The sequence below is a fragment of the Chelonia mydas genome, chromosome 18, assembly GCF_015237465.2.
Source record: "Chelonia mydas isolate rCheMyd1 chromosome 18, rCheMyd1.pri.v2, whole genome shotgun sequence".
Classification (NCBI taxonomy): domain Eukaryota; kingdom Metazoa; phylum Chordata; order Testudines; family Cheloniidae; genus Chelonia; species Chelonia mydas.
This window is the reverse complement of record NC_051258.2, coordinates 23,026,651-23,051,814: the sequence shown is the minus strand read 5'-3', so window position 1 is coordinate 23,051,814 and position 25,164 is coordinate 23,026,651. Positions and strand designations below refer to the sequence as shown.

Below are 25,164 nucleotides of genomic sequence, written 5' to 3'. Positions count from 1 at the left end.
CAGACTCCATTGGGCAGCGCGGGGGAGCGGCTGCCAAGGAGACCTGCCCCTAATGCCCTGAGGGGCTAGAACCGGCACCTACGGGCCGGGGGTCGAGCCGCTGACTCAACGCCCCTGTCACCCGGGGCGGGGATACAGGGCGAGAGCCTGGCCCGGCTCGGCAACCGCCCTTGACCCACTCTGCCCGCCCCGCCGGAGGCGCAGCCGCCCCTGCCACAGCGCAAGGCAGCAGCGACCTTTCTTCCTAACCCCCCCCCCCCCCCCCACCCCCCCCCATACACACACGCAGAGGAACAGGAGGAAAGTTTCAAAAGCCACTTTATTAAACGTTACAAAGGCCTCTTTCCCAGTACAGTGGCAGAAGACACGCCCTCCTGATGACATACACTTTCAGAGGTTTCTAAGTGTAGGAACTAGTACATAGAGTTGATATTTCTTTAAAGCTGCAGCATAAAAAATAGTAAACAGTTTTCTTAATTGTGAGTAAGAAAGATTTCAGTTTGTACAAGTAGCTTGTTACTGGTCCCATGGTACACTTATACAGTAATTTCTAAGAGACTTTGTACATTTAAAGAAGTCACTGCAGTGATCCTTGCACCTTCATCCTCAAACAGGCAAGGCCTTAGATAGTTAATTATAAGCCACAGAGCAACTTCCACAACTCACTACCAAAAAAACCCAAAACAAAAATACATTCTAAAGCATCTTGTACTTTGGGGGGTAAAGAGGCCAATATTTCTCCCTTAGTGCTTAGAGGGCAGATCCACCTTTGGACATAGCCACCCTCTGAGTGCTCTGTCACATCTTTCTGGTATTTGTCCATCAAGAGTCTGGCTCATTTTTGTGTGATAACTCAACAGTCAAAGCAACATCCAACACTCAAAGAAGTAGGCTATGTCGATTAGGTTCGTGAATCAATCTCAGTGTAGCTACTTGCAAATCGACCCCAAAAAGTAAGGGAGGAAAAAAGACAAGAGAGGAAAAACTATACAGAGGAAGTAGAAACAAGGACTGGGAAGAAATTAGAAACAGACAGATTAGAGGGTACACAAAGTGGTGACTGGGTGAAGCACCAAGTTATTTCTTTCCCTCCTCATGGAGAGTAGTCACCCCTACCTAAAAAGTTTGGAGGTAAGAGGGAAGAGGCAACAGCATTTGTTACCAGCCTTTCTTGAAGTCCTAGGGGACTCACTCACTCTGAGGACAAGTTGAGAAGGAAGACAATTTGTGAAGTAATGCAAAGAGATTACATATAAATATATATAAAATTTTAAACTACATTTGGCACTGATTCTACACTGGAAACATCTTGCTGGCTTGCAGAGAAAAGTCTTCACTGAACTACTTTTGGCAAAAGACAAAACCCCAAACAAAAACCAACTTTGGTAAGTGTCTACATTATAAACACTAAACATTTTAAAGGTACTCTTTCCAGATTAAACTGACAACAGAAAGTGGACAGACTGTCTTTTGCAAGAGAATGTAAACACCTTATATAGGGAAGTGTTTAATCACAATTACCACAAGGCAGCACTAACGGTTCAGTGCTCAAATCTTTAGAACTTCAATAATAGAATTTAACTGCATATTCATAAAACAAGCAGTGAACGATAAGTAGTGTTTACAAGGGTGGCAGGCTCTTTCACAACTAGTCAGAAGGCATTAATGGAGTATGGCAAGGCAGGCAGAAGTCTGTTAAAATGGCAGACGTGTTAAGAGTTTCTTCCAAGAAGGCACAAATTTAAGATCTGGTTTCCAACCCCTTTAGTATGTCGTCAGAAGAGACACCTTTAAATTGGGGCCTGGAGGAGACGCGAAGAGAACAGATACGCAAACATACTCTTTCAATTTATCTAGAACGCAGTAGACAGTGGCAACAATACATTGCTTCTAGATTCTGAAATGCAAACAGGAAATCCTCTTCACCAGCTCATACTCAAGATTACCAAGGCACTGTGCAAGTTTTGGGCTGTGCTTATTAGCATTTTAAAAATCAGAAGTGTAACTTTTAATAAAGGCACATTTCCTATAAACCAGAGAAAGTTAACACATGACTAATCAAATAATTTTGCTTTATACATCAGCAGGTGAGAGCTTGAGAATACAGCAGGTTTGAAGGAGAGAGATGGCTTCCGCCTGGTTTTGCATTTCTTCTTGTAACTCATGAGGACACATTCCAGACTATAACAGAAAAATAAGGATTGGAAAAGCGACAGTCCTCTTCCCTCCACATCAAAGAGGCATAAAACAATCCTGCAACTTAAAGACTTGAGCTACAGAACACTCAAAGTATTCAACAAAAGGAAATTCTAAATAATTTCCTGTGGTTTTGGCTTATACCATAGTTTCATTCTTGCATGGGATTGGCTTTTAAAATTTATGTACCAGGTATTTCTCACCTATGTCGACAATTCTGTTTGTAGCAATCACAATTAGTTAGAATATAAGGGCTGGAAGGGACCTCAGGAGGTCATCTAGTCCAACCCCCTGCTCAAAGCAGGGCCATCCCCAATTTTTGCCCATATCCCTAAATGGCCCCTCAAGGATTGAACTCACAACCCTGGGTTTAGCAGGCCAAAGCTCAAACCACTGAGCTATCCTCCCCCACAAGTTGCTGTAGATTGTGTTACAAACAGGCCCAAAGGTGAGAAATGAATATGCTGTCAGAGCTCGAGAGTAAATGAATCCTGCTGGAAAGTTTTTTTTAACAGCTACATCACAAATTCAAACCGCTGAACACCAAGCAGTGTAAATAGTTATAAGCTCCCTGGCTCTACTACAGCCAGAGTATGAATCCACAGCTTCCTTGCATGCACCAGAAACATCTCCACTTGCATTTGTATTTATAAGTTTGTTACCAGTTATAATAATGGGCTTGTGACTATTGTATACATAAGGGTACATCTGGCAACATTCAGAAGTTGGGACAAGTGAAAGCTGGATATTAAACAAGGGACCATGAATTTCTTTCCTCTTAAAACTTCTACTGCAATATACTTCTGTTTAAACAGCTTGTTCACTGGTGATGAATCCTTGAGAACTGCCTGTCCTTCTCCCCCAGGCTTCTGCTCCAGCAGGAAAACTAGTGCACGAAGTCAGGGGGGTTTCCTGCACTCAAGTGAGGCTAGGCGGATCAAGGCTCTTGCCTGGACCGAGTCTAAGGGCAGGGTTTTAAGTGCAGTGGCACTAGTGCAGCTGGGCTGCTGTAGCGCGTCAGTGAGGACAATACTACACTGACGGAAGAGTTCCTCCCATTGGCACAGTTAATCTACCTCCATGAGAGGCGGTAGCTATGTTGAAGGGAAAAGCTCTCCTGTCAACACAGCGCTGTCTACGATAGGGGTTAGGCTGGTATAACTGCGTTGCTCACGGGTGTGGATTTTTCACACCCCTGCACGACACTGATATAACTATGTAAGTTTACAGTGTAGACCTGGTCTAACTACCTTGCTATCTAAAGCACTATTGAGGATTGGAGGAGGAGGAGTCTTATATGAAGGTTCCCTACTTTTTTTGTTGTTTGTTTTGCCTGACTTCTGGGCTGGAAGACAGCAAGGGGAGTCTGATTGGCTGGAGTATCCATTTTGGGACTAAGAAAAGGGTGTGACTCAATAGAAGAGGGACAGACTGCTTTGCAAGAAAAAGGTGACATAAGGATGTTGAACCTGGAGTCTAAAGGATTAATAAATGTAAAAATACTGTGAAAGATGAATGTGAGAAATGTGTATGTCCACAGCTCCTCTCATCTTAAAGGTTCTCAAGGCACTTCATGTATTCTTTGGAAACCCCTGTGAGGTATGCATCATTATGCCCATTTTAAAGATTGAGAAACTGAGGCAAAGAACAGGTTTCAGAGTGGTAGCCGTGTTAGTCTGTATCAGCAAAAAGAACGGGGAGTACTTGTGGCACCTTAGAGACTAACCAATTTATTTGAGCATAAGCTTTCATGGGCTAAATTGGCTTATGATCAAATAAATTGGTTAGTCTCTAAGGTGCCACAAGTACTCCTCGTTCTTTCTGCTGAGGCAAAGAAGTGGTCAAGTGATCTGGTCAGGCTCACAGTCACTGGCAGAGCTGGGACTGGAACTCAAGAGTCCCAGTCTCTTGTGAAATCCCATTTCTGCTCAGTGCGCAAGAGCCTGAGATTCAACAGTTAAGGTTCCCACAGAAGCCGTAACTTCACCACATTGCACAGATTATGTTCAAATATCAATTTAGCAGCATAAGTACTCTTTTGGACTCCTGCATATGTCAAGCATGCAATATGGCTAAGTTAGCGTTACTGTGTGAACCTTACTTTTGAATATTATGACCTATATACGAGCAGTCACACCCAGAGTGTTACATTAACTTTTGCATTCAATTAGTCTTATGCCCCATGTACGCTAGTCCTACTGACAAAATAGTGCTTTAGCTAAACACTTACCGATGATGATGATGATGATGATGAGAACAACTGCTATCAATATCGCCCACATCTGTTAAAAAAAGCACATCATTTAGTACAAACAACTCACTTAGATTTTTTTCTTTCTTTTTTTTTTTTTTTAAAAAAAAAGAGGGCAAAAGCTTCTTCTCTAGACCCAGCTACTGCTCCCTTGCCTTACAATTAATGTTTTCCACTCTGTCTTGGCTTCTCAGCAAATAAAGAGTATGCTCCCAGGCCTTACAGTCATGTCTGCTAATTACAGGAAGAGATTAAAGGTTCTTTATAGTGCTATGTCTGTGTTATCGTCATTCAATCCATATCACTGAATTTCTTCCTCTTAGATGTCCAACACCTTAAACTAGTACATACATTTATCCTTGGCAACATTTCTGTCCTGGAGAATGTTTTGTGTGAAGGAACATGGCCAGGGCACCCAACTTTTGGCCAGTTCATCTACTTCACTAAGCCAGATGCTCATTAAGGACCAGATGTTGTAATCTTAAATACTATTCACCATGAGTAAAGGCTGCGGAAATTGGCCATATGTTCTCATGGTTGAAGTCACATGGATTTCTTCCCCTTTACGTAGTATTCAACTACTTATAGTTTTTAGTCACATTAATTTGTACTGGAAATACTCGACTCATGGTTACCTTACAGTTCTTCCACCAATACTTTCTTTTCAGCTTGGCAGCACTGGTCTCAAATTGGGAAGCTCCTGCCTGCAGTGCGTCAGCACGGTCATCCAACTCTGACAGCTTCTGATCTCGTTCCAACACCTTGTCCACATTCACCCTCATTATGTCAACCACCTACAGTGATTTAATAGTCACAGTAAGTTATTCATTCATTAGATGTTCATTCCCTTGAACACTTTAAGCATGCAGCAGATCCTGACAAACAAACCCCTTTTATAATATTAACATCAATCAAGTGTTTTTAAATAAAGCAGAAGATATTGCCTTTTTGATTAAGAGTAGACAATATTGAACTTAGGTTCTTATATTAGTTAAAAGATTTGTGGAATTAAGTAACTGAGTTGGAGATTCCCCAATGCCTGCCTTGGGGTTTCAATATCAGATACTTTGTTTATAAACTTACTCCTACTGAAACAAAAAGTATTCCACTAATAACCTAGCATGTTAGAGAAGGGTATAAGAAAAACTCAGTTATGGAAGCCACAACTGGCATTTGAACAATACAGTAACTGCTCACTTAACATTGTTACGTTACTGATCAGAGAACATGCTTGTTTAAAGTTGTGCAATGCTCCCTTATAAAAGTTGTTTGGCAACCACCTGCTTTGTCCACTGCTTGCAGAAAGAGCAGCCTGTTGGAGCTCCCTGCTGGGGCCTTGGAACCAGGGTAGACCAGCAGCCCCCCATCAGCTCCCCTAAGTTCCCTGTGCAGCAGCCGCCCAGCAGGCTATCAATTGCCGGGCAGTTCAGCTGTCCTTCCCCCCACTGCCATGTGCTGCTCCTGTCCTCTGCCTTGAAGCTGCTCCTGGGAGCCTCCTGCTTGCTATGCAGGCAGGGGGGAAGAAGAGGGGTGCTAATGTCAGGGTACAGGAGCTGGGGGAGGGGGACACCCTATCTCCACAGAGCAAGGGAGGACACGACAGGGCTCAGGACAGGGAGCTTGCTGGCAGCAGCTGCTGTCTCAACTTGCTGATCTACTTAAAAAGGCAGTGTACTTAGAGTGGGGTCAGCGTACTTAAGGGGCAATGCGTCTCTCCCTCTCTCACACAGACACACCGTGCGTGCGTGCGTCTCTCTCTATGCCATGCTGTGTCTCCTCCCTCTATTTGTGCTGTCTTGTAGAGTGTAAGGCTACATTAACAACATGTTAATTCTTGAGGGCTCAGCCGAGTGCTAGTTCATCATTTAGCAGTAAGGCATTCCCTGGGAAATGGGAAACATCCCACCCTCTGACAAAAAATTTCCCTGGAATCTAGCCCCCCTTTACATTAATTCTTAGGGGAAATTGGATTCACTTAAAGTAGCTTTTTTTCAGGAACATAACTACAACATTGAGGCGAGTTACTGTCTAATGTTTCTTTTGACACACAAAGCACCTATGACTTCTTAAAGGAAGTTTTGTGCTACCCCATCCAGCCAGAAAGAAATGAGGCTCTCAGCCAAGGATGGCTTTTGGCTCACACAATAAGTTTTGCCACAGTTTTGATACACAACTAGAAATCCCTGGCAATTGTGGACTTCCATATAGCAAACCTCATTCTCTGTCAGAAACCAACTGGAGTCATGCAGCTAACACACTGGCTCAAAAGATAGTCATCTTTGCAGGAGCAGGTTAACACCTGGAAAATATCACAGGTTTCCTGCAATGAGTCTCAAGATGAAAGTTCAGATCACAAGAGGGACAAACGATGAAGACATACTAGCTTTTGGTTCATACACTGAAGGAGACAAATTTAAACTTTGCCCACACAATACTTCCATATGTCTTCCCTCTGTCAGGTTTCCCATGGTCAAAGGAATGGTAAAGCTGCTCTATACAAGAGCCATACCTCATCTACTTGGTGTTGTGTCTGCTGAAGGCGACGATTACTGCCAGAGGCATTACTTGAGCTTCCAGGGCCACTTGTTGACCTGCAGTGTAGAGACACTTACACTATATCATATCATTAACTACATTTATATACCACCTAGAAGTATGCTTGGGTAATTTGCAAACAAAAGTATATACAAACCAGAGAAAATAAGTGTAAACACCAATGGTCATAAAGAAAGGAAGAACATTCCCTAGGAGCTAAAATGCAGAAAAAAAGTTAGATTTCTTTTGCAGTGGAGGAGTGAAGCTTCAGCAGCAAGCTTTAGCCCTAGAATTCAGACTTTAGCCATTCAGAATTCAGTGTTCCAAACTCACCACCAATGAATGGCTACAATGGCACCGGAGAGCAGAGAAGCAGGTGGGAGAGAGAAGAGCGGCACTACAGCTCAGAGCATAGCGTATAGTTGCTCTTGATTGGCCAAGAACATGGGTTTTGGGATCTCCCCCCCACTCCTGATCTTTGCAATAAAAAAGCACGAGCTTGTGCACACTTTCCCCCCCTTTGATGAACTTGGGAATTTAAATTCTTTTCGGAAGCTACTGAACTCAGAAAAAGATTGTGTCAGTCACTGGAAGCATGCAACATACACTGCTTGTTTTCCTAAAAGTTCACCACAGAATAGAGAGGCAGCGGCCAGTACCAGATGTTTCAGAAGAAGGTGCAAGAAGCCCTGCAGAGCAGTGGGACTCAACCTTTCCAGACTATTGCATCCCTTTCAGGAGTCCGATTTGTCTTGCGTACCCCCAGTGGAGGAAGAACAGGCACATTTACAGTTTGTACACATAAGACATCTACAACAGTGGTTCTCAAGTAGGGGTCTGGGGCCCCCGGGGGGGGTGGTGGGCCGTAAGCAGGTTTCGGGGGGGCCACCAAGCATGGCCAGCATTAGACTTGCTGGGGCCCAAGACAGAAAGCCAAAGCCCCACTGCACGGGGCTGAAGCCAAAGCCTGAGCAAGTCAGCTTGGTGGGAACCCACTGTGGCATGGGGACCTGGGCAATTGCCTTGCTTGCTACCCCCGATGTTGTTCCTGGCTTTTATATACAGAAAAAACCGTTGCTGTGGCATGTGGGCTGTGGAGTTTTTATAACATGTTGGGTGGGCCTCAGAAAGAAAAAGGTTGAGAATCCTTGATCTACATTTGGCCTTTTATTATTTGCTTACTGTACCACCTTTCAATATTGATTATGACACAATTCTAGATAGGACACAGGACAGGACACCAACTGGGCCTCAGGTGTCCTTAAACAAAGTTACTTACATAGAGATGTGTGGGTTCTCCATCACTTGGAAGTCTTTAAATCAAGACTCAGTATGTTTCAAAAAGGGGAACTACACAAAACTGAGGAAGCTGGTTAAATGGAAATTAGAAGGAAAAGTCAAAGGTGAAATGCCTGAAAACTGCATGGACACAGTGACAAGCAAAAAGGCATCCTTTTAAAAACTGGAAGTCAAATCATACTGAGGAAAATAGGAAGGCACATAAACTCTGGCAAGTCAAGTGTAAAAGTATAAGGCCACAGGTCAAAAAAAGAATGTGAAAAGCAACTAGCTAAAGAAAAAAAAACCCAACAATTTTTTTGTTAAGTACTTCATAAGCAGGAAAGTCTGCCAAACAGTCAGTGGGTCACTGGACGATTGGGGTGCTAGAGGACCACTCAAAGACGACAAGGCTGCTGGAGAAGCTAAAGGAATTCTTTGCACTGGTCTTCACTGCAGAGGATGTGGAGAAGATCTTCACATCTGAACCATTCTTTTTATGTGACAAATCTAAGGAACTGTCTCAGATTGATGTATCAATAGAGGTGGTTTTGGAACCAATTGAGAAATTAAACAGCAGTAAGTCACCAGGAACACATGGTTCTGAAGGAGCTCAAATACAAAATTGCAAAACTACTAACAGTGGTATGCAACCTATCACTTAATTCAGCCTCTATACCAGATGACAGCAGGATAGCTAACGTAACACTGATTTTTAAAAAAAAGGCTCCAGAGGTGATCCTGACAATTACAAGCTGGTAAATGTAACTTTAGTTTCAACCAATGTGCTTGGTACCGTAGTAAAGAACAGAATTATCAGATATATTTGATAACCACAATATGTTGAGGAAAGTCAACATGGCTTTTGCAGAGGGAAATCATGCCTCACCAATCTATTAGAATTCTCTGAGGGAGTCAACAGGCATATGGACAAGGGTGATCCAGTTGACAGTGTACTTGGACTTTCAGAAAGCCTTTGACAAGTTCCTGCACCAAAAAGGCTCTTATCCCATGACTCCTTAGTTTGCTTAAAAGGGAAGGTCCTCTCATAGATCAGTAACTGGTTAAAAATAGGAAATAAAGGGTACGAATACATGGTCAGTTTTCACAATAGAAAGTGGTAAATAGCATAGTCCTTCAAGGATCTATTAATAAATGATCTGGAAAAGGGCTGAACAGTGAGGTGGCAAAGTTTGTAGATGACCCAAAGCTGGCTGCGAAGAGTTACAACGGGATCTCACTAAACTGGGTAAGTGGGCAAGAAAATGGCAGATGACATTCAATGTTGATAAATGCACATTGGAAAACAATCTCAATTAGACACCATCATTTTGTATGTATAAGTTAGCTCTTACTACTCAAGATAGATCTTGGAGTCATTATTGGCAGATCTCTGAAAACATCTGCTCAATGTGCAGTGGCAGTCAAAAAAGCTAACAATGTTGGTAAGCACTAGGAAAGGGATAGATGAGAAAAAAAATATCATAATGCTGCTATATAAATCCATGGTATGCCCACATCTTGAATACTGCACCACAGTTACTATCACCCCATCTCAAAAAAGATATTAGAATTGGAAAAATTACGGAGAAGGGCAACAAGAACGATCAGAAGGTATGCAACAGCTTTCATATGAGGAAAGATAAAAGACTGGGACTAGTCAGCTTGGAAAAGATGAACTGAAAGGATCATATAATTAGAGAGTTCATGATTCTAAGGAATGGTAGGAGGGAGAACAGCAAAATAGAGAATGGACTTCAAGAAGGCAGACTTTAGCAAACTCGGGGAGTTGGTAGTTAAGATCCCATGGGAAGCAAGTGTAAGGGGAAAAAAATAAGAGAAGACAGTTGGCAGTTTTTCCAAAGAGACATTATTAAGGGCACAAGAGCAAACTATCCCACTGCGTAGAAGAGAGAGAAAGTATGGCAAGAGACCACCCTGGCTTAGCCAGGAGATCTTCAATTATCTAAAAATCAAAAAAGAATGCTACAAAAAGTGGAAACTAGGTCACACATAAGAACTTAAAAATGGCCATACTGGGTCAGACCTGAGGTCCATCTAACCCAGTATCCTGTCTTTCAACAGTGGCCGGGGCCAGGTGCTCCAGAGGGAATGAACAGAACAGGTAATCAAGTGATCCATCCCCTGTCGCTCATTCCCAGCTTATGGCAAACAGAGGCTAGGGACACCGTTCCTGCCCATCCTGGTTAGTAGCCATTGATGAACCTATCTTCCACGAATTTAGTTCTTTTTTGAACCTGTTATGGCCTTGGCCTTCACAACATCCTCTGGCAAGGAGTTCCACAGGTTGACTGTGTGTTGTGTGAAGAAATACTTCCTTTTATTTGTTTTAAGCCTGCTGCCTATTAATTTCATTTGGTGAACTCTAATTCTTGTGTTATGAGAAGGAGTAAACACTTCCTTATCTACTTTCTCTACACCAGTCATGATTTTATATACCTCAATCGTATCTCCCCTTAGCCGTCTCTTTTCCAAGCTGAAAAGTCCCAGTCTTATTAATCTCTCCTCATACAGAAGCCATTCCATACCCCTAATCATTTTTGTTGCCCTTTTCTGAACCTTTTCCAATTCCAATACATCTTCAGTTGCGAACCAACTGAGCAGCTAACAAAAGGAGTTAGCGTACCTCCTCTCAGGCAGATCCCAGGCAAGGGCTGCATTAAGGAGGCTCTGTTGGTGAGTATCTGAGTGTTTATTGTGAGGACAGTGTGACTGTGTGCTTGATTGGTTGTTTGAAAAGGGTGGGAACTGGGTTTGCTTTGTTCCAGGTGAGCCTTAAGTGGGCCTGACTGCATAAAAAGCCAGTCAGTTGCAAACCAGCTGAGCAGCAAACAGCAGAGCAGCTAACAAAAGGAGTCTGCCTGGGAGTTCGCCTGGGGAGAGCCCACTGAGGCTTACATCTTGCCGGATTCTCTGAGTAATTACTACAACTCCTGAGGAAGCTCATAGAAGGAAGGTAATATGGATGGGGGGTGTTCAGCTGTTGTGACCTGCACTGGATGTGCTATGTTTGTCTTTCTTCCACAGGACAGATGCGACTTTGTCTGTACAAAGTGCAAGCTGGTCTCCATACTGGAAGAGAAGGTTCAAGATCTGGAGCAACAGGTATCGACCCTGCGTTGCATAAGAGAAACTGAAGATTTCCTGGACAGATGTCAGGATAGGCTTCTACGGGCACAAGGTTCTGAAGATTCAGAGCAGGCTGCACATCGGGGACAGAAGGATGGTGAAGAAATTTGGCATCATGTGACCTCCAGAAGAAAAAAAGGGGAACGTCCATGTACCAGCAGGGCAGATACAGGTAAGTAACCGTTTTCATGTTCTCTCCACAGGTACTAATGTGGAGAGTGGACCAAATGATATGTCTGAGGGAAGGGAGCAGAAGGAGACTCCGCTGATTGGAAGGCATGGGATGCACTGTCCTAGCATTGGGGGGGTTCCACGACCACCACTCCCAAGAGAAGAAGGCGGGCGGTGGTGGTTACGGACTCTCTCCTCGGGGGGACTGAGTCATCTATCTGCCGCCCCGACTGGGAAAACCGAGAAGTCTGCTGCTTGCCAGGAGCTAAGATTCGTGATGTGACAGAGAGACTGCCGAGACTCATCAAGCCCTCAGATCACTACCTCTTCCTGCTTCTTCATGTGGGCACCAATGATACTGCCAAGAATGACCTTGAGCGGATCACTGCGGACTATGTGGCTCTGGGAAGAGGGATAAAGGAGTTTGAGGCGCAAGTGGTGTTCTCGTCCATCCTCCCCGTGGAAGGAAAAGGCCTGGAGAGAGACCGTCGAATTGTGGAAGTCAACGAATGGCTACGCAGGTCGTGTCGGAGAGAAGGCTTTGGATTCTTTGACCATGGGATGGTGTTCCAAGAAGGAGTGCTAGGCAGAGATGGGCTCCACCTAATGAAGAGAGGGAAGAGCATTTTCGCAAGCAGGCTGGCTAACCTAGTGAGGAGGGCTTTAAACTAGGTTCACCGGGGGAAGGAGACCAAAGCCTTGAGGTAAGTGGGGAAGTGGGATACCGGGAAGAGGCACGAGTAGGAGCACGTGAGGGCTCCTGCCTCATACTGAGAAAGAGGGGCGATCAGCAGGTTACCTCAAGTGCCTATATACAAATGCATGAAGCCTGGGAAATAAGCAGGGAGAACTGGAAGTCCTGGCACAGTCAAGGAATTATGATGTGATTGGAATAACAGAGACTTGGTGGGATAACTCACATGACTGGAGTACTGTCATGGATGGATATAAGCTGTTCAGGAAGGACAGGAAGGGCAGAAAAGGTGGGGGAGTTGCATTGTATGTAAGAGCAGTATGACTGCTCAGAGCTCAAGTATGAAACTGCAGAAAAACCTGAGAGTCTCTGGATTAAATTTAGAAGTGTGAGCAACAAGGGTGATGTTGTGGTGGGAGTCTACTATAGACCACCAGACCAGGGGGATGAAGTGGACGAGGCTTTCTTCCAGCAACTCGCAGAAAGATCGCCCAGATTGCAGGCCCTGGTTCTCATGGGAAACTTCAATCACCCTGATATCTGCTGGGAGAGCAATACAGTGGTGCACAGGCAATCCAGGAAGTTTTTGGAAAATGTAGGGGACAATTTCCAGGTGCAAGTGCTGGAGGAACCAACTAGGGGCAGAGCTCTTCTTGACCTGCTGCTCACAAACTGGGAAGAATTAGTAGGGGAAGCAAAAGTGGATGGGAACCTGGGAGGCAGCGACCATGAAATGGTTGAGTTCAGGATCCTGACACAAGGAAGAAAGGAGAGCAGCAGAATACGGACCCTGGACTTCAGAAAAGCAGACTTTGACTCCCTCAGGGAACTGAGGGGCAAGATCCCCTGGGAGAACAACATGAGGGGGAAAGGAGTCCAAGAGAGCTGGCTGTATTTTAAAGAATCCTTATTGAGGTTACCAGGACAAACCATCCTGATGTGTAGAAAGAATAGTAAATATGGCAGGCGACCAGCTTGGCTTAACAGTGAAATCCTTGCTGATCTTAAATATAAAAAAGCTTAAGAGTAACAAGAAGGGTTTCTTCAGGTATGTTAGCAACAAGAAGAAAGGCAAGGAAAGTGTGGGCCCCTTACTGAATGAGGGAGGCAACCTAGTGACAGAGGATGTAGAAAAATCTAATGTACTCAATGCTTTTTTTGCCTCTGTCTTCACGAACAAGGTCAGCTCCCAGACTACTGCACTGGGCAGCACAGCAGGGGAGGAGGTGACCAGCCCTCTGAAGAAAGAAGTGGTTCGGGACTATTTAGAAAAGCTGGACGAGCACAAGTCAATGGGGCCGGATGCGTTGCATCTGAGAGTGCTAAAGGAGTTGGCGGATGTGATTGCAGGGCCATTGGCCATTATCTTTGAAAACTCATGGCGATCAGGGGAGGTCCCAGATGACTGGAAAAAGGCTAATGTAGTGCCCATCTTTAAAAAAGGGAAGGAGGATCATCCTGGGAACTACAGGCCAGTCAGCCTCACCTCAGTCCCTGGAAAAATCATGGAGCAGGTCCTCAAGGAATCAATTCTGAAGCACTTAGAGAGGAAAGTGATCAGGAACAGTCAGCATGGATTCACCAAGGGCAAGTCATGCCTGACTAATCTAATTGCCTTCTGTGACGAGATAACTGGCTCTGTGGATGAAGGGAAAGCAGTGGACGTGTTGTTGTTCCTTGACTTTAGCAAAGCTTTTGACACGGTCTCCCACAGTATTCTTGCCAGCAAGTTAAAGAAGTATGGGCTGGATGAATGGACGATAAGGTGGATAGAAAGAAAGCTGGCTAGATTGTTGGGCTCAACGGGCAGTGATCAATGGCTCCATGTCTAGTTGGCAGCCGGTGTCAAGTGGAGTGCCCCAGGGGTCGGTCCTGGGGCCAGTTTTGTTCAATATCTTCATGATGATCTGGAGGATTGTGTGGATTGCACCCTCAGCAAGTTTGCAGATGACACTAAACTGGGAGGAGTGGTAGATACACTGGAGGGTAGGGATAGGATACAGAGGGACCTAGACAAATTGGAGGATTGGGCCAAAAGAAACCTGATGAGGTTCAACAAGGACAAGTTCAGAGTCCTGCACTTAGGACGGAAGAATCCCATGCACCGCTACAGACTAGGGACCGAATGGCTCGGCAGCAGTTCTGCAGAAAAGGACCTCGGGGTTACAGTGGACAAGAAGTTGGATATGAGACAACAGTGTGTCCTTGTTGCCAAGAAGGCCAATGGCATTTTGGGCTGTATAAGTAGGGGCATTGCCAGCAGATCGAGGGACGTGATCGTTCCCCTCTATTTGAGATTGGTGAGGCCTCATCTGGAGTACTGTGTCCAGTTTGGGGCCCCACACTACAAGAAGGATGTGGAAAAATTGGGAAGAGTCCAGTGGAGGGCAACAAAAATTATTAGGGAACTGGAACACATGACTTATGAGGAGAGGCTGAGGGAACTGGGGATGTTTAGTCTTCAGAAGAGAAGAATGAGGGGGGATTTGATAGCTGCTTTCAACTACCTGAAAGGGGGTTCCAAAGAGGATGGCTCTAGACTATTCTCAGTGGTAGCAGATGACAGAACAAGGAGTAATGGTCTCAAGTTGCAGTGGGGGAGATTTAGGTTGGATATTAGGAAAAACTTTTTCACTATGAGGGTGGTGAAACACTGGAATGTGTTACCTAGGGAGGTGGTGAAATCCCCTTCCCTAGAACGTTTTTAAGGTCAGGCTTGACAAAGCCCTGGCTGGGATGATTTAGTTGGGATCGGTCCTGCTTTGAGCAGGGGGTTGGACTAGATGACCTCCTGAGGTCCCATCCAACCCTGATATTCTATGATTCTTTGAGATGGGGAGATCACATCTGTACACAGTATTCAAGATGTGGGAGTACCATGGATTTATATAGCAGCAACATGATATTTTCTGTCCTATTATCTATCCCTTTCTTAATTATTCCCAGCATTCTGTTCGCTTTTTTGACTGCCGCTGCACATTCAGTGGATGTTTTCAGAGAACTATCCACAATGACTCCAAGATCTTTCTTGAGTGGTAACAGCTAATTTAGACCCCATCATTTTATATGTATAGTTGGGATTATGCTTTCCAATGTGCATTACTTTGCATTTATCAACATCAAATTTCATCTGCCATTTTGTTGCCCAGTCTCCCAGTTTTGAGAGATTCTTTTGTAGCTCTTCACAGTCTGCCTGGCTCTTAACTATCTTTAGTAATTCTGCACCATCTGCAAATTTTGCCACCTCACTGTTTATCCCTTTTTCCAGATCATTTATGAATATGTTGAATAGGACTGGTCCCAGAACTTACCCCTGGGGGACACAACTATTTACCTCTCTCCATTCTGAAAACTGACCCTTTATAGCAACCCTTTGTTTCCTATCTTTTAACCAGGTCAAATTACACAGGATGAATATAAACAAATAACAAGTAGGTAGGGACAAAATTAGAAAGGCCAAGGCACAAAACGAGATCAAACTACCTAGAAACAAAGAGTAACAAGAAAACATTCTACAGATACATTAGAAGCAAGAGGAAGACCAAGGACAAGGTAGGCCCATTACTCAATGAGGTGGGAAAAACAACAGAACATGTGGAAATGGCAGGAGTACTTAATGACTTCTTTGCTTCAGTTTTCACCAAGAAGGTTGGTGGTGATTGGACATCTAACATAGTGAATGCCAGTGAAAATGAGGTAGGATCAGAAGAGGCTAAAATTTGGAAAGAACAAGTTAAAAATTACTTGGACAAACTGGATGTCTTCAAGTCACCAGGGCCTGATAAAATGCATCCTAGAATACTCAAGGAGCTGACTGATGAGAAATCTTAGCCATTAGCAATGATCTTTGAAAAGTCATGGAAGATGAGAGAGATTCCAGATGACTGGAAAAGGGCAAATATAGTGCCCATCTATAAAAAGGGAAATAAGGACAACCCAGGGAATTACAGATTAGTCATCTTAACTTCTGATCCCAGAAAGATAATGGTGCAAATAATTAAGCAATCAATTTGCAAACATCTAGAAGATAATAAGGTGATACACAGTCAGCATGGATTTGTCAAAAACAAATCATGTCAAACCAACCTGACAGCTTTCTTTGACAGGGTAACAAGCCTTGTGGTTAGGGAGGAAGTGGTAGAAGTGGTATATTTTGACTTTAGTAAAGCTTTTGATACTGTGTCACGTGACCTTTTCATAAACAAACTAGGGAAGTGCAACCTAGATGGAGCTACTATAAGGTGGGTGCAAAACTGGTTGGAAAACCATTCCCAGAGAGGAGTTATCAATGGTTTACAGTCATGCTGGAAGGGCATGAAGAGTGGTGTCCCACGGGGATCAGTTCTGGTTCCGTTTCTGTTCAATATCTTCACCAGTGATTCATATAATGGCATAGAGACGTGCCATAAAATGTGCAGATGATACCAAGCTGGGAGAGGTTGCACGTACTTTGGAGGATAGGATTAAAATTCAAAATGATCTGGACAAACTGGAGAAATGGTCTAAAGTAAACAGGATGAAATTCAATTACGACAAACGCAAAGGACTCAATTTTGAAAGGAACGATCAGTTTCACACATACAAAATGGGAAATAACTGCCTAGGAAGGAGTACCGCAGTAAGAAATCTGGTGGTCATAGTGGACCACAAGCTCAATACGAGTCAACACTGTAACCCTATTGCAAAAAAAGCAAACATTGCTCTGGGATGTCTTAGCACAGGGGAGGGCAAACTTTTTGGCCTGAGGGCCACATTGGGGTTCCAAAACTGTAGGGAGGTGTAGGGTATTAAATTGCTCCCCGTAGGAATGTGCTTACAGCGTAATACTTACGGCTGCCAGTCCGGGTGCTCCGTAAGTAGCACATTCCTACGGGGAGCAATTTCATACACGACACCCCTGCGGCTCTCGCAGCCATGCTGCCCAGCAGGAGCTTGCAGCCCCGCCGCCCACAGCGTGGATGGCCCAGCGAGCTAAGGCTGCGGGGGAGGGGCCAGGGGCTAGCCTCCCCGGCCAGGAGCTCAAGGGCTGGGCCAGATGGTCCCACAGGCCGTAGTTTGCCCACCTCTGTCTTAGCAGGAGTGTTGTAAGCAAGACACGAAAAGTAATTCTTCCGCTCTACTCTGCACTGATTAGGCCTCAACTGGAGTATCGTGTCCAGTTCTGGGCGCCACATTTCAGGAAGGATGTGGACAAATTGGAGAGAGTCCAGAGAAGAGCGACAAAAATGATTAAAGGTCTAGAAAACATGACCTATGAGGGAAGATTGAAAAAAATTGGGTTTGTTTAGTCTGGAAAAGAGAAAACTGTACTTTAACAGTTTTCAAGTACATACAAGGTTGTTACAAGGAGGAGGGAGAAAAACTGTTCTCCTTAATCTCTGATAGGACAAGAAACAATGGGCTCGAATTGCAGCAAGGGAGGTTTAGGTTGAACATTAGGAAAAACTTCCTGTCAGGGTGGTTAAGCACTGGAATATATTGCCTAGGGAGGTTGTGGAATCTGCATCCTTGGAGATTTTTAAGAGCAGGTTAGACAAACACCTGCCAGGAAGGGTCTCAATAATACTTAGTCCTGCCACGAGTGAAGGGGACTGGACTAGATCACCTCTCGAGGTCCCTTCCAGTTCTATAAAATTATGAATAATATGGAGAAAGTGAATAAGGAAGTGTTATTTATTCCTTCACACAACACAAGAACCAGGGGTCACCCAATCCAATTAATAGTCAGCAGGTTTTAAACAAGAGGAAATATATTTTCATATGGTGCACCCTCCACCTGTAGAACTCATTGCCAGGGGATGCTGTGAAGGCCTAAAGTCTAATTGGGTTCCAAAAAGGATCAGGTAAGTTCAGAGAGGATAGGTCCATCAACGGGTATTAGCCAATGTGGTCAGTGACTGAACCCTATGCTCTGGGTGTCCTGAAACCTCCAACCGCTAGAAGCTGGGAGTGGATGATGGGATGGATCACTTGCAATTGCCCTGTTCTGTTCATTCCCTCTGTAGCATCTGACACTGGCCACTGTCAAAAGACAGGATATTGAGTTAAATGGACCACTGGTCTGACCCAATGTGGTCATTCTTATGCTACAGCTCCAACAGAAATTATGGACTTGATGCAGTTCTTTGGATAGTACAATGCAGGAAGTCAGACTAGATGATCAGAATGGCCCCTTCTGGACTAAGATCATGTTTGTTGTAGCATCTATTTTAGGAGAAATCTTTGAACTATCCCCTGTCTCTCATTCCCATTTTAAAATGCTTTAATATTTTTTTTCACTGCTCAAAGTACTATTGTCACTATAAACACTCTCTGATGGCCAGCTTATAGAATGAATACTCCATCACACTATATGCCACCTTCTAAAAACAGCACCAAATAACCAGGTTCCTTTAATTTGTAAAATAAAGCAGTATAAATCCAAAACGAAATAAACAATCCCACAATACCTCCCCCTCCCTCCCAACTGTTGAAGCCAAAGAAATAAAAAGGCTTTTTTTTTTGCTGGTATATTTTAAAAGGCTCCCTGAATTGCTAGCTAGTGGCTCAGAAGAATGCCGATGTTCATTTTAAAAAAATCAGAGTCTAAGCAGAATCACAGAGCTTACCATCCCTGCACACTATAATCTAGAAATAAAGAACATTTTGCTTAATTTTTGTCAACCTAATATGAACTGGCTAGTTAGCACTGAAGTCATTTAACAGCACAGCATCAAGCTGTCTGTAAGAGTCACAACCCATTATTTACCAGTTCTGTGAATAAACAGGAATATATAAATTCCCAGATTCCTTTCACTGGTGCTAAACCTTTTAAAAAAAAACAAAAACAAAAAACACTAGTCATTTGATAAGGAAAAAAATCCCCAAACACATTGCCCACAAAAAGTTAAAAGATCTAATGCCATTCATATTTCACTGTTTCCTAGTCTGTAAAGGCAGCCCTTACAGAAGTCACATCTATCACCCTTAAGAGGCATACAGCAAGAAAGCATGAGTTTTCTGTGACTTAGTAAACCCCTTGTGACTCAACAATCACTACTCTAAGAAACACAGAGGTAAGGCTTCCTGCATAAAGTTACAGCACACAACAAGTGGATGATGGCAGCTGCCACATTAGAAAGCAGAGACCAGCTGCGGTGGTAGGACCATGTGTGACACACACTGGTGTGCAGATCCAAGTCCAGCTGTACCGCCACATCCCCACAGCAGCAGGTCCGGTCCACACACTTTCTGACTATTTGGGTAGTTAAGCTCTGGAAACACCTGTCAGGGATGGTCTAGAAGATTTACTTGGTCCTGCCACAACACAGGGGACTGGACTGGACTACTTCTCGAGGTCCCTTCCAGTCCTACATTTCTAGGATTCTGTGATCCCTGAAACACATAACTTCAGGATTTTCCATACTCTTTTATCAATTCTTTTTGCATTCTATCACGCTTTTGCCCTCACTGTAAGCTTTTCATTATCAGGTCATTTAAAAGAGACACTCAAGCAGGGGTCGGCAGCCTTTCAGAAGTGGCGTGCCGAGTACGTGTGACTTGTGAGCACCGGACCCAGCACGGATCCGCCCTGGCTCAAGTCCCGACCCCAGCCGCGGCGCAGGGAGATGCGAGCCCGGGCCGCACGGCCGGCCGTGCCCACACCCAGCGCGGCGAGCGGGCAATGCCGCGGGCTACCACGGCTCATGCCCGCCCGGGGCAGAAAGGGACCGGTGTGGCCGGCCGCGCCCTGCCCAGGCCCGCGCACTGAGCAGCGGCTCAGCGACACGCCCAGGCCTGGCCTGTCACGGGGACACGAGCGGCCTTTACCCCCCCGCCCGGCCCGGCGCCCCGCCCAGCGCCGCGCCCCCCGCCCCGCGCCCGCAGCCCCCCCCCGCAGGGCCGCCCGCCCGGGAAGGTGGCCGCCGGGCAGCCCCCCGCTTGCGACCCCCCCGAGCTCCCAGCAGGCCCGGCCCGGCCCGGCAGCAGCGGGCGCGGAGACACTCCGGGACCCGCACTCACATGGCGGCGGCAGGCGCGAGGCTCCGCGGGGCTGGGGGAAGCGTCCGACGGCGCAGAACGAAACCGGATAACTGACCCGGAACCCGCCCCAGCTCGCGCCGTCGGCGGCGGGGATGTGACGGTCCAGGGGCGGGGATTGGCCAGGCCCCGCCCACAACGCCTGGTCCCGCGCGTCGCGCGCCCGGTTGCGTAAAGGCGCGCGCGCTTGTGCCGGCTCCCTTGTGCTTGGGGGAGGCTCTAGGTGTGTTGGGGGCGGGGCTTAGGAGGCTAGTTTCTTCCTTGGTGTCCCTGAGGAGGGGGGGCAGGTTCCTGGGTCTCTATGGGTGGGGCGTCAGGTTGGAGGGGCAGGTTCCTGTGTGTCCCTGGCAGGCGGGGGGGGCAGGTTCCTGTGTGTCCCTGGGGGGGCGGGGGGGGCAGCTTCCTGTGTGTCCCTAGGGGGGCGGGGGGGGGGCAGGTTCCTGGGTCTCCATGGGTGGGGCGTCAGGTTGGAGGGGCAGGTTCCTGTGTGTCCCTGGGGGGCGGGGGGGGCAGGTTCCTGTGTGTCCCTGGGGGGCGGGGGGGGCAGCTTCCTGTGTGTCCCTGGGGGGCGGGGGGGGGCAAGTTCCTGGGTCTCCATGGGTGGGGCGTCAGGTTGGAGGGGCAGGTTCCTGTGTGTCCCTAGGGAGGGGGCAGGTTCCTGTGTGTCCCTAGGGGGGCGGGGGGGGGCAGGTTCCTGGGTCTCCATGGGTGGGGTGTCAGGTTGGAGGGGCAGGTTCCTGTGTGTCCCTAGGGAGGGGGCAGGTTCCTGTGTGTCCCTGGGGGGCGGGGGGGGCAGCTTCCTGTGTGTCCCTGGGGAGCGGGGGGGGCAGGTTCCTGTGTGTCCCTGGAGGGTGGTGGTGGGGAGGTTCCTGTGCATTCCTAGGAAGGGGAGCAGGTACCTGTGCCTCCCAGGGGACAGGATGCAGCAGGTTTCCAGGGCAGGTGACTGTATTTTTGTGGTAGGGTGGGTTTCTGCATGTCCCTGTGAGAAACCTGTTACTCTCTAGTGCTCTGAAAATAAATCCATACTGAGGTAGCTCCAAAGTGCCCTGTCGCACCTATTGCCTCTTCTCAGCATTCTGTGGGTGCTTGGCCTATGGGGCAGTCTTCATAATCCATAAATGGTTTTGCCTAGGGCTATAAAAGTTATCCTGGATGGCAATGGGGGGACTGAGAGCCCCACCAGGGCAACCTGAATCCCTCCATACCTGCTACCAGAGCCCAGGCTTGACATCCTCCATCCGGCTGCTCCAGGTCATTTCTGAGGAGTGGCTACCAGGAAGTGCCAACAGATGAAGCAAGGCCTCATGGACTTAGAGGGGGGGACAGAGTTATGCTACAGTGACGTTGGTCTTTGCACAGCTATGCAGCTGAACCTTACATCATGCTGATGCCTAAACCATTCTCTTACCTCTCTTATTTCCAGCAGTCAGGCCCAGACTCCATCCTCTCCCAGTTTGGCAGCTGCTGATAGAATGCGTCTAAAGAAAGCACTAGCAACAATTGTTAATTTACTGACAAGCTTCACAACAGTGACATTTTCTCTCCTGGCCTGAACCTTCTTAAAATAGCAAATGAAGAGATTGTACATGATGCTTGTGCTGTAGGTAGGCATCGGTCTTCATTCCAGGCTATTGGCTGAAGCTTTCTCACTGTGTTAATTCATCATATGAATTATTCTTTGCCAACTGACTAAGTCAGAGCTAAGTCCTCTCTTGATCTACTGTATGTATTTATTTAGTCATTCCAACTGACTGGGTGTGCCTAAAAATTCTAGGCTAGCCTACTGGACTAAGATTCATCCCAGCTCATGTAACTGAGTAATCACTCACTTACAAGAAAGGGTGCTGACAGGACTTCAATCCTGGTTGCAGTCAAAAGAAGACTTTTCTATTCTAAGACCACATCCTATCTTATATGTACAACTACAAAATGGGGAATAACTATCTAGGTGGTAGTACTGCTGAAAAGGATCTGGGGGTTATAGTGGACCACAAACTGAATATGTGGTCAATGTGACCCAGCTGCAAAAAAGGCTAATATGATTCTGGGGTGTATTAACAGTAATGTTGCATGTAGGATACATGAGGTAATTTTCTCGCTCTACTCAGCACTGCTGAGGACCGAGTTGGAGTATTGTGTCCAATTCTGGGCACTGGAGTTTAGGAAAGATGTGGAGAAAACTGAAAAGCATCCAGAGGACAGCAACAAAAATGATAAAAGGTTTAGAAAACCTCCCCTATTAGAAAAGGATTTTAAAAAAACAAACAAACACTGGGTACATTTAGTCTTGAGGGGAAAAAAAGACTGAGGGGGGAAACCTGGTAATAGGAATGCTATAAAGAGAACAGTAGTCAACTGGTCTCCAGGTCCACTGAAGGTAGAACAAAAAGTAATGGGCTTAGTCTGCAGCAAAGGAGGTTTAGATTAGATGTTAGGAAAAACTTTCTATTTGGGTAGTTAAGCTCTGGAAACACCTGTCAGGGATGGTCTAGAAGATTTACTTGGTCCTGCCACAACACAGGGGACTGGACTTGATTACTTCTTGAGGTCCCTTCCAGGCCTACATTTCTATGATTCTGTGATCCCTGAAACACATAACTTCAGGATTTTCCATGCTCTTTTATCAATAGTTTTTGCATTCTATCACGCTTTTGCCTCCACTGTAAGCTTTTCATTATTAGGTTATTTAAAAGAGACACTAAAGCAGGGGTTGACAGCCTTTCAGAAATGGTGTGCCGAGTCTTCATTTATTCACTCTAATTTAAGGTTTTGTGTGTAATCCATTTTAACATTTTTAGAAGGTCTCTTTCTATAAATCTATAATATATAACTAAACTATTGTTGGATGTAAAGTAAATAAGGTTTTAAAAATGTTTAAGAAGCTTCATTTAAAATTAAAATGCAGAGCCCCCCTGGACTGATTGGCCAGGACCCGGGCAGTGTGAGTGCCATTGAAAATCAGCTCATGTGCCACGTTTGGCATGCGTGCCATAGGTTGCCTACCCCTGCACTAAAGCAACATTGGTGCTTTTTTGTTGTCTATTTGAGCTGGTTTGTTCAGATTCTTTCTAAAAAATATGAAAGGGATAATGGCCCCTAATTCTTCACTCAGGAAAGCTAATATTCTAGGTGTTATATGAGGCTGTGAGTGCTGGCTGAGCACAGAATCAGCACCTACTAGTGTACTAGGCACCTCCTAATTCAATCAAAAGATATGATTCCTGCCCCAAGGAGCTTACAGACTAATTTTTAACATGTCACAAGGAGATGTTAATAAGAGAATGGTAGAGGAGGAAGGATGGGGCAACATCAGTAAGAGAACAGTTTCATAGAGAAGGCTAGTGCACAGAATGAGTAAGCAAAGATTTTTTTTAAAAAAAGAAAAGGAGTACTTGTGGCACCTTAGAGACTAACAAATTTATTTGAGCATAAGCTTTCATGAGCTGAGCTGTAGCTCACGAAAGCTTATGCTCAAATAAATGTTAGTCTCTAAGGTGCCATAAGTACTCCTTTTCTTTTGGCGAATACAGACTAACACGGCTGCTACTCTGAAACCAAAGATTTTTTGTTTCCTGTCTACTTTCTACCTGGGGAGCTAAAAGTGCTTTACACCTGAGTAAGCTTCATCACCCCATTCTGCAGTATTACCACCCTTGTTTTATAGCTGAAGAGGCTGACTGAAGGGACAGACAAGTGAAGTGACACACAAAATCTGGGGCACAGCCAGGCAAGTTGCTGATACACTCCTGTATTGTCACTGGCTTTCTGACGTGTTTTGGAGCTAACCGCAGTAGGCAAATAGCAACATAAAATCAAATTCTGATTCTAGCTGAAGGGCGTGTGGCATTCCTCAACTTCAGGCCACTACCTCAAAAAATTGGTGGGTGCTGACTAAGGGAGTCCAGCTACCACTCATGAGCTTGACTGTGCAATTCCCCAGAGTGAATCCAGACTGTCAGCTCAGGAAGTGAAGGATGAGACTGGAACTTTAACTCACTCACTTTCTGGGACAAACTAATTGTAGCTTTTATTATTGACCTTTACATTTTTCTTGTGCTGGATATGGATTGTAATGGGGTAAAAAGTTCAACGGTGTGTAGGTCTTTTAGGCGTCTAAGTCCCATTCACTGCATCGTTAAGGGCCTGCTCCTGTTTCTGGTGATGTTAATGGCAAAGCTTCCTTTACAATAATGGACACATTACCTTGCATTCCCCCTATGGTGGTTGGCAAATTTAGGGTAAATGTAGGATCCAAATGCCACACTCTGACCTGGAACTGTTCTTACTCCGATTACTATCATATGTTGAATGGGTTAATTATGAGATTAATGACTCACACTTTTACACAACAGAGAGATTTTTTTGTGTGTGTGTGTGTGGTGTGTGTGTGTGTGCGCGTGTGTGTGCGCGCGCTATAATAGCTTTATAAAGACAGGAAGAATTATTTACTATATTACAACATTATCCAGCTCTGGTTCAAAGCCATTTATATGCCTGTTAATTGCATTAACCAGAAATTAATTCTGCATTGTTATTTAATGGGAGTTTTTGGATTTTGTTTCTAAAGGCCTCATGGAACTTTTAAAATTACTTTTTATTCTGTCCCTCTATGTAGAGTTTTGGAATTTATTACACACTGCCTCATGGATTCTGTTGGAAACTTGGGACTTAGTCTCTGCCCTCACAGAGAGTACCTTATTTAAGAAGTACAGACAGTATTGTGCTCTCAGAAAGTTGAAAATAGCTACATGAAATATATTTTATTATATATTTGTATTACAGTTGTCTCGAGGTCTTGATCAGGATTGGGGCCCCATTTAGGTGCTGGTCAAATATTTCTTCCTACTTTCTTGTGGTGGTCTACTTT

General features: G+C 45.3%; 1 protein-coding gene and 1 long non-coding RNA gene across 2 annotated transcripts; one reads left to right on the top strand and one right to left on the bottom strand.

Moving 5' to 3' along the window:
• Positions 1-302: 302 nt before the first annotated feature.
• VAMP3 (vesicle associated membrane protein 3) lies at positions 303-20,524 on the bottom strand. The gene is made up of 5 exons (XM_037881345.2): positions 20,277-20,524; positions 6,957-7,038; positions 5,083-5,241; positions 4,427-4,478; positions 303-2,181 (listed from the first exon to the last, which is right to left on the bottom strand). Coding segments are annotated over exons 1-5 (315 nt in total). The 5' UTR covers positions 20,279-20,524; the 3' UTR covers positions 303-2,161.
• Positions 20,396-24,021, top strand: LOC119563954. The gene is made up of 3 exons (XR_006286476.1): positions 20,396-20,517; positions 21,721-21,901; positions 23,962-24,021. It is a non-coding gene; the product is annotated as an uncharacterized LOC119563954 (long non-coding RNA).
• Positions 24,022-25,164: the final 1,143 nt, after the last annotated feature.

Excerpts from the sequence above, each read along its gene's own strand:
- VAMP3 (XM_037881345.2), bottom strand. Across the intron at positions 4,479-5,082 it reads ATTGGTGGAAGAACTGTAAG|ATGTGGGCGATATTGATAGC; the intron begins GTAACCATGAGT and ends TTTTTTTAACAG. Across the intron at positions 2,182-4,426 it reads CATCATCATCATCATCATCG|TCTGGAATGTGTCCTCATGA; the intron begins GTAAGTGTTTAG and ends TTTCTGTTATAG.